Here is a 10299-nt window from a genome sequence, read left to right on the forward strand (position 1 = left end):
CACTGCCTTAGTGGTTAAGGAGCAGAGGTCAGCGGTGGCTTTACACATATTTGAAAGCTAAATGAAAATAAAGTCATCTAAGTTACAGAACTGAATTGCATCATTTTAAGGGCAAGATTTTAACTTTTGGACACATGATCTCATAACTAAATTTTCGTCATCCTGCTCAATTACATAAAACTTGGATTTTTTTCTTGTATCAGATTTTCTAAAATTATTTCTGCTTCAGGTGGTTTAATATTAGCTGCTGATTACTCTCAACTTGAATTGAGGATCTTGGCTCATTTATCCTATGATCAACGTCTCATTCAAGTCTTAAACACTGGAGCTGATGTTTTCAGGAGTATTGCAGCTGAATGGAAGATGATTGAGCCAAAGTCTGTTGGGGATGACCTGAGGCAACAAGCAAAGCAGGTGATCTTCGTGAACATGCTTAACATAAATGAGGAGAATTTTAATGATTCAAAAAAATGGAAAAATTGTCTCAATTATTTGTAGTTGAGGAATGATTTTTTTCATCTTTGGATCTTTCAAACCACATTCATCTGAACTGTTTCATGGTATTCATTATACTATCTTTCATAGAGTCAGTAGAAAGAATCAGATACACAGTCTGAGGCAATTTAGTGTTAGAAATGCCATATGCATTAGTAGTAGATATTGTGGTAGTGGTAGTTGTTAATTGTGTGTGTGTGTGTATGTATGTATGTGTGTGTGTATTTTTTAAATCTCTAGTCTGTGAGCATCCATATTTTCATCTTTCTATTTTCATACAGCGTTGAGCCACAGTGCTTTTTATAAAAAGGTACTTTCTAAATATTTGTTGAAAATAAATATTGCTGGGCTGTGGATTATAATTAGTAATTGATAGCATTTTAGTTTGAGGCCATTGGTTAGCTAATCCACCTATGAAACTTCATATTGCCCTTGGACCTTTCAAGTGGGTCATTATTAGTTTCTACTCCTGGATGACTGTCTGGCACAGAGCATGTTGAAGGCCACGTTTACACCATTTCCAGGCCTGAATTAACACTGATAGTTCCTTACTTTATGGCCTATGGGAAATCTGATGCCATTTTCAAGAAAGCAGGATTGTTGGCTGAGGTAAAGGCACACCACTCACAATTCTAAGATCCTGCTTTACTAGTTTTATATTTCCTTCTAGTTATTCACAGCTGTAATCTGTAAGCTATATTAGGCATAAAATACTTTTCACCACTGTCTGTTTAGCACCAGCACTTGTTTCTTCCATGCTGTAAGAAGTCAGCTTTGTCTTCTCTTTCTGCGTAATCTCCTCTGGGATTCTGCATTTAGCAAGAATCAAACCCTAGGTAAAACAGCGACTATTCCAATATGTAATCCTCATAATAAACCTATGAAATAGGTATTATTATTATCTTCATTTTATATAGGAGGAAATTGAAGCACAGAAAGTTAGTAATTTGCTTAAGGTCATATAGCTATAAGTGATGGAGCCAGGACAAGTTCCAAATGCCAAAACTTAGAAATTCTGACTCTGTAACCTAAACATTTATCCATTGATGATAGCGGCCTCTATTTAATAATTTCTTGCATGATTTAATAGTGTTTATGTTATCCCATTTTTTTCCTCCTAAATCACCATGCACTGAATCATCTAATCCCAAGTCTTACTGAGATCTCCGCTAGCACTAAGTAATGTCTGAATTAAAAAAATATATGGTATTACAACAAAATAAAGCATAAAAAGACCAAAAGAAAAGAAAAAAAGAGGGAAAAAATCACTCTCAATGTATTTAAAAAAAGGAAAAAACAAAATACCTCTAGCTGTGTTATCACATTGAAAGTATTTTGGAATTTTGATAATAATTTTTTTGTTCTTTTAAAATTGTATTTAACAATATTTATATAGGGCTTGCTTTGTGTCATGGAGTTTCCCAAGCACTTAACTAATAACTCATTTAATCCTAACAGTCTCATTAAGTATTACTATCTTTATTTTATGAATGAAGAAATCAAGGTAGCTTGTGCAAAACAATGCATCTTGTAAATGCTGGAACTAGGATTCAAACCCAAGCAATACTTATTTTAAAATCAGGGTTTCTTTATTGACCTATTTAGACTATTTTCCTTCATGACACCCAAAATCTCCTCATGAGTTTGTGTTTAATTCAAATAAATTCTGCAGTTGTAAGATTTCAGGTGGCTGTGAAATGAAGAAGATATATATTCCATTAAGTCTTTCCTTTTATCAAGCCATGAAGCTCTTTTAGTGCTGTCTAAGAATGAGGAGAGGGATGTTTATAATACTTTTCTCTTTCCTGACTCCTAGGCATTTCTTTAAGCAGAAGTTAATGAGGTATTGTCAGGAATATAAAGCTGCTCTGAAGACTGCTGGATGAATGAAAAAGAGTCAGAAATAAATCTTCCCTTTTAAATCATTAGATTTATTCTCTTAAAACAAATATTCATATTCATTCATATTCTGCCCTTCTTTTCCTTCCTCTCTCCTCTCCCTACCCAAAAATATTGCTAAAAGGCATAAAAGATATTCATTGGATATCAACTTTTATAGCTCTAATCCACCAAAAGTAGTTCTAATAATTTCTTTGACTCCCCAGAGGGCCTCCCGAGGTTGGAGTGGGCAGGTCTCCCCTCTCAGACTGGGACTTGGAGGGAGGGCCCGAGCATCTCCACTTGGGACCTGCGGCTCCTTACGGTGCCAGGATCCACCCCTACCCCTCAGATTGGCCTGGTGAACCTTCTTGGCAGTTCCCACAGGGTCAGGTATGGCAGGGGATGGGCACCCCTGTCCCCAGGTTGAAATAAAAAGCTTACTGAATTTCAGTCCTAATGAACTTTTTACATTTACATTTTATGTATAGTTATGACCTTTAATTTACTTACTGAGTGTGATTACTCCCTTTCAGATTTGCTATGGAATCATTTATGGAATGGGAGCTAAGTCTTTGGGAGAGCAGATGGGCATTAAAGAAAATGATGCTGCTTGCTACATTGACTCCTTCAAATCTAGATACACAGGTAAAGCCTTGAGTGTTAATTATCTTCTAGGTACTATTCTTCTCAACTATCTTTCCATATTATTATTAATTTTTTTAAAAAGGCGTTACATATATTTCTATTAACATTTCCATTAATCAGATGTTTTCATCAACCATAGCTAATTAAATAACATTGACCTTATTATGATTATTTCATAAGATATACTTTTTTCATACAAGTAGAGATCAAATGGAATAGCAAAGTGTGGTTAATTTATGTGCTACTGTGTCACTGTGAATATCTTAGAAAATCTTGAAATTGTCTAGTGCTTTAGGTTTAGGTAGCTTTAATTTGAAACAGTAAATCATTGATTAAATGTACCAGAAGCTGTAAGAGAACAAATGCTGTTTTAGTTTATCATTGATACAAATTATCTTTTCTTTTGGCAGTTTATTGAGTTATAATTTCTATAGAATAAAATTCACCCTTTTTAGGTGTATAGTTCTATGAATTTTGACAAATGCACACAGTCATATAATCTATACCACAGCCAAGATATGGAACCATCACCCGATCACTCCAAAAAGTTCTTTTATGCCCCTTTGTAATCAACCCTATCCCCAATCCTCAAAAAGAAAACTTTATTCACACATGACATGATCTTGTACATTGAAAATCATATGAATTTTTACAAAAACAACTACTAGAACAAATAAGTCAATTTAGCAAGGTCCCGCCATACAAGATCAATTTGTAAAAATCACTTGTAGTTCTATATACTAGCAACAAATAATTAGTGTATGAAGTGAAAATAAAACTATTTACAATAACATCAAAATACACAAAATACTTAGGCAAAATTTAACAGAGTATGTGTAAGACTTCACTGAAAACTCCAGAGCAATCCTGAGAGAAATTGAAAAATACTTAAATAAATGGAAGGTTTACCATGTTAATTTATTAGAAGGCATAATATTGTTATGATGACAGTTCTTTGTAAATTGTTGTATAGATTCAGTGCAATATCAGTCAAAATTCCATTAGTCTCTTGGTTGAAATTAGACAAGTTGACTGGAAATTTATATAGAAATTCAAAGGGACTAGAGTAACTAGAATAATTTTGGGGCGAATAATACAGTGCTGAGTACTTACACTCCCTGGTTATAAAATTACAATAATCAAGACAGGCATAAGGATAGACATAGAGAACAATGGGTCACAATAAAGGGTCCAGAAATAGACCTATATATGTATGGTAAATTGATTTTTAAGAGTTGTCATGGTAATTCAATGGAAGAAGAGTGGTCTTGTCAACAGTTGGTGTTAGAAGAACTAGATACTAGTAGGGGAAAAAGTGAACTTCAACTTTATTTCACACTGTGTTCAAAAATTAACTTGATATAGAGCATAGACTTAAGAGTAAAAGCTAAAACTCTAAATCTTCCAGAAGAAACAAGAGAGAAAAGCTTTGAGACACTGAGGTAGGCAAAGATTTCTTAGGTGATAATAACATTGAATCATAAAAGATAAACATTAATAAAAAACATTAATAAAAATAATTAAGAAAATGTAAAGGCAAGCCACAGACTGAGAGAAAATATTTGCAGTTACTATTATCTAACAAAGGAGTTGCATCCAGAATATATAAAGAACTCTTACATCTCACTGCTAAGAAGGCAAACAGTCCAATAACATAAAGGTCAAAGATTTGAGCAGACATTTCACAAAAGAAGATATCTGAATGACCACATCAAATGTTATCATCGTTAGTCATCAGGAAAGAACAAATTAAAACCACAAAGAGATACCATTACAAAAACACTGGATAAAATTAAAAACATTGTATCTTTTTTACATTCCTGGTAGAGATGTAAAATGGTACAACTACTTTGGAAAACAGTATGGCTCTTTCATATATAGTTAAACATACACTTAAGCATTTGATTTTGCAGTTTTACTGTTGAGTATTTGTCTAAGAAAAATGAAAACATATGTCCAAAGAAAGATTTGTACGTGAATTTTAGAGTAAGTTTATTCATAACAGCTCAAGGTCGGGAACCGCCTAAATGTCTATCAATAGGATTATGGATAAACAGATTGTGATATATCTTTGCAGTGCAGTACTACTTAGCAAAAGAAGGCAGACACAAATGAGAACATATAGTATAATTCAATTCTTATGAATTTCAATGACAAAAAACTAAGATATAGTGTCATAAAGTACATCAACGAGTGTTTGAGGCTGATAATGGAGATCTGACTGTAAAGGTGATGAAATGTTTTATATCTTTTAGTGGTTGTTATAGGGGTGTATACATTTGTTAAAATGCATCAAACTGTTCACCTGAAGTCGGTACCTTTTATTGTATGTAAATTGTATCTTAAAATTGATTGTTTTAAAAGTAGTTCTTGCAAATTGATTGTTTTAAAAGTAGTTCTTGCAATCTCTTAATATTGGAAGGCTTCCTGAAGATTCAGGTAAGAGCATCTATAGAGCTCTTAAATTTTATTTTTTTCCTTGCTCTTCACTCAACAATATCACAGTAATTCTTAAAGAGAAAAAGATAAGAGCCTGATCGCTTTCTGAGTTTTCATGCTAATAGTAAAATATCACCAACAGCTTCACTTGGCAGGGTTTTCTCCTCTTCTTTTTACTCACAATCTCCTCAAATGCCTTTTCTGTGCCAGCCCCACAACAAATCCTCAAATGAAGAGTTTCAATTGAGAGACATTAGTGTTTATTATTTAGGATGAACAGAGCTATGAGAAAGCAGAGATTACAAATATGAATAAAGATAAGTCAGCATAGTCTCTATAATTGATCGTGCTTTAAAGAATAGAGAAAGAACCTTTCTAGCTCATGAGACAGAAATGAGCAATGAAGAGGTTGGCCCACTTGGAGCAGGGAATTCATACTGGAGCTCCATAAGACATAATAATGGACCTATACTGCAAAGGATGAATGCTGGTATAGGGAATATGAAATATGTTTGAATATTATACTATACATAGTCTTTTTGAATTTTTAAAAGTGGGTTGTATATGGCCCTAATGAAATATTATAACTCATGCATTAATTTCAGTTAGGTCCTATTTGGATCAAAGCTAAGATGATAACAAGGAGCTATTAGAATGTTTTAAGCCTAGAAATAAGAACAAAGAGTAAAAGAGGATTAACATGATTGAAGAACAGAAACCTGTGAAAAGTAGCATGGAATACTCTTAAGATCTTAGAGTGAAGCTACCTAGTTCATTCTGGAGTTTAGTTTCATATTTTTATTTTTTGTTGGTGGTGGTGGTGGTATAAAAAACAAAGAGATTATGTCATTTCTAAAGTCTCTTTTATTTCTAACTTTCTGAGTCTACAAGATAGTGAATGAAAGTTTATATGCAAATTTTGGTGTGGTATTAGTGGAGTCTTGGTATATATCACTATTACTGAAACTATTGAATGAGAGTAAGAATGGACTTTGGGTATAATTATTATTATTTTTCTTTGTAGGGATTAATCACTTCATGAAAGAGACAGTGAAGAATTGTAAAAGAGATGGGTTTGTTCAGACCATTTTGGGAAGGCGTAGATATTTACCAGGAATTAAAGACAACAACCCTTATCATAAAGCTCACGTATGTTGAAATTTCTCTGGATTTTTCACTTAAAATTTCAATGATATATACTTTTCAACAAAGTCTAAATGCTGCTCTTGTGCCTTACAGGGATCACTAGTGTATTAAGTGTATCTTCTGTTTCATTAAGGATTCATGCCAGTATTCACTGAACACAGTCTTTGGGAGACTAATGTAAATATGAGTTCACTCAATAATACTTCAATTAAAGATGTTCTGTTTCAGTAAGCCAATTATTTATTAACTTTGGTAACAAGTTATAAACTTAATTCTTACATTTGCTAATTGTTCTGTGGTTCAGAAAGCATATCCGAATTTGTCATCACACCAGATTGCAAATGTCTTCAGAGATTAGCCAATTATTAAATTGTGATTTTTTTTGACTCATTCTACTTGTTTGTTTATTTTAAAAGCACTCATCAGAGGTTGATACCTGAAATATTGAGGAAGGCTATTTTTAACACCAATTTAAAGACTTATTGATGGTATTTGCTCAAATTATTATTAAAATCTCTTCCTGAAATAATTGGAATTTCTAAAAATATTCTATATATCTGAGCATTTGAGTTTCTATTATAGTCCAGATCTTCCTATTTTAACTGGTTGTATTTTGCCCTTCTCCCATACTTTTGCACATTAGTGTCCACTACATATTATATGTAATGAAAATACTCAGCCTCCAAACTTCCAAATGCTGTCTGGAGCTAGAAGCCGTCAGAGTGCTAATGCTCTTAGGGACTGTGGAGGAATAATTGTCTTTTGTTTCTCTTCACTCTCAGGCCTCCCATTTATCCACATACAGACACCAGATGTTTATCAGGCTTTTACCATCTCTTAAGTGAACTAGGCAGTGTAGTTGATGCACTAGGAAAACAAGTTTTAAAATTATTAGAAGAGATAGAGCAAATTAAAACTATATGAAAATAACAGGTATACTCAATTATTTAGGTGTCAAGGAGGAGGTAGAACTTGAACAGATTCTTAAAGATGATTTAAAATTTAGATTATTGGGCATGAGAAAAAGACAATTACACGTGACTAAGAATTTGAGTGAAGATAGGTTAGAAGGCAATCTGGTAGGAATGGACAGTTTGAGTTGTCACTTAGGGGTAGATAATTTTCTGCTTGTCAGTTGGAGCCAGATAGTAAGAGGCTTATAATGTAAGGATGAGAAATTTGGATCTGATCTAACAGGAATTATGTTTTTTGGGCTTTACATGAGGAAAAATGGAAGGTAGAGATATTAATGTAAATGAACAATATAAGTTTTTGAAACCTAATATTTCTGTAGCTAAAGATGTGAGAATAAGACTTTTGATGCCCAATTTTAGGAGTTGAAGATTTAACTGATTCATTATATAGTTGCTGAGAAAAACAATGTCCAACCCTCTGGATTAGGAATAAAGTAAATATAGCCAGATATATTTTTTGGTTTGGTTTGGTTCGGTTTGGTTTTACTTTCTGTTTAATTTTTACTGTATTGAAAAACTTACATAGAAAACGTATGGAAAACAAATATAATCTCAGTAGAATATCACAGGGCTACACCTTTGTAACCTTTACCCAATTCAAGAAATAGAATATTGTCAACACCCTAGAAGCCCTCCTCATGCCTCCCTCCTTCTAATACCCACCCCTTCCCAGAAATAACCACTATCATAACTTCTAACATTATAGTTTTGTTTTATGTATTATTGACTTATACATACATTATATATGTGTATTCTCCTGTGTCTAGCTTCTTTCAACATTACGTAGGCAAGTCACTCATGTTTCATGTGGGGGTAGCTGTATAGTACCCTATTATATGGATATACCACAGTTTATGCACTTTTTTCTGTTGATGGGCATATGAGTTTCCAGTTTAGAACTACTGTGGATATTGCTGATTTAAACATTCATTTCCAAGGTTCTTGGTGCACATATGTTTCCATTTATGTTTGGTAAAGGCCTACTCATAGAATTGCTGCTTATCTTCAGCTTTAGTAGAAAAAGCCAAATTATTTTTCAACTTGGTGGTTGTAGCGATCTGTCTTTCCATCAGAAATGTATGCAAGTTCTTATTGCCAACATTTGCTATTATTAGTATAATTTTAGCTATGCTGGTGGGTGTAAAATAGTATCTTGTAGTTTTAATTTGCATTTATTTTGGTGACTACTACTGAGGCAAAGGAACTTAACAATTTAGTTATTTTTTTCTTGGGAAAGTGCCTATTCAAGTTTTCTTGTTCATTTTTTTGTTGTTGTTGGATTGTCTATCTTTTTGCTTATTAATTTGTAGGAGCCTATTATTGATTATATGTGTGGACAATATTCTCTCCCACACTCTGTCTGGCCGTTTTATTCTCTTACTGGTAATTTTAGATGAGGAGAGGGTATTAATTTTGTTTATTCTTTAAATTTTTATTGAGAAATAACATACTTGCAGTAAAGAGCACAAATCATAAGTGTAAAGCTTGAAGTTTTACATATGTATATATCCACATAACTACCATCACAATCAATTATAGAACTTTTCCAGCATCCCGGAAGGCATCTTTATGCTCCCTCCAAGTCAATCTTGTCTCCTCTGTACACACACATAAAACTATAGGTTAATTTTGTATGAACTTGAATTTTACTTAAATACAATCATACTATATGTCTTTATTAATTCTAATGTCAGCAGACATTTGGTTATTTCCATGTTTTGGCTATTGTTAAATGAAGCTATTATGAACATTCTTGTATATGTCTTTTGGTGAAAATATGCATCCGATTCCATTTCCTTAGAGTGGAATTTCTGAACCATAGAGTAAGCATATTTTTACCTTTAGTGTATACTACATAACAGTTTTGTAAGAGTGTCCCAAGTTACGGTGCCATCAACTATGTATATTGTACCTATATTCTTGATATCATGATCTTTTTAATTTTAGCCATTCTGGTAACAGTGTAATGGTACCTCGTGCTTTTTCTTTTTCTTTTTGCTTTTTTAATTTGCTTTTTCTTGATGACTAGTGATGTTGATCTCCTTTTTAAAGTGTTTATTGACCATCTGGGTATCTTCTTTTGTGAAGGGTCTGTTTAAGTCTCATGTTTGTTTATTTATTTATTTTTTGAGTTGTCTGTCCTTTAATTTGATTTATGAAGTCCTTTATATATTCCAAATATAAGCCCTTTGCTTATGTGTATTCATCAGTCTTTTATATTATTGTAGTGCTTTCTTTGATCTGCTTAAGAAAGCTTTCTCTACCCCAATATCAAGAAAATATTCTCCAGAAATTTTTTGTTTTGCCTTTTACATTTATATCTACAATCAACTAAAAATTGATTTTCCTGTATTATGGGAGATCGAGGGTTAAAGTCCCTTACCCCTATGGATATACATTTGTCCCAAACTATTGAAAAGATTGAGCTTCCGCAACACTGCTCTGCAGTGATGACTTTGCCATAAATTAAATAATATGGATATGTCTATTTTTGGACATGTTATTTTCGTCTGTTGTATGTGCTCATTTTTGGACAGTGCCACACTGCCTTAGTTATTGCAGCTTTGTAAGAGGTCTTGATAAATGGCAAAGTACGTTTTCTTACCTTGTTTTTTTTGTTTGTTTGTTTTGTTTTGTTTTTCAAGAACGTTTGCCTGTTCTAGGTTCTTGGCATTTCTATATAAATTATAGAAGCTGCTTGTGAATTTCTACACAAACA

General features: G+C 32.9%; 1 protein-coding gene across 1 annotated transcript in view; it reads left to right on the forward strand.

The window, feature by feature from the left end:
- POLQ (DNA polymerase theta) overlaps window positions 1-10299 on the forward strand; it is a 96055-nt gene that overhangs the window by 76404 nt on the left and 9352 nt on the right. The window contains exons 26-28 of the mRNA XM_011355325.2: window positions 230-414; window positions 2910-3021; window positions 6485-6609. Of these exons, the coding sequence (XP_011353627.1) occupies window positions 230-414; window positions 2910-3021; window positions 6485-6609 (422 nt within the window). The remainder of the gene's footprint in view (window positions 1-229; window positions 415-2909; window positions 3022-6484; window positions 6610-10299) is intronic.

Source organism: Pteropus vampyrus, unplaced genomic scaffold, assembly GCF_000151845.1.
Source record: "Pteropus vampyrus isolate Shadow unplaced genomic scaffold, Pvam_2.0 Scaffold1, whole genome shotgun sequence".
In the NCBI taxonomy this organism is placed as follows: domain Eukaryota; kingdom Metazoa; phylum Chordata; class Mammalia; order Chiroptera; family Pteropodidae; genus Pteropus; species Pteropus vampyrus.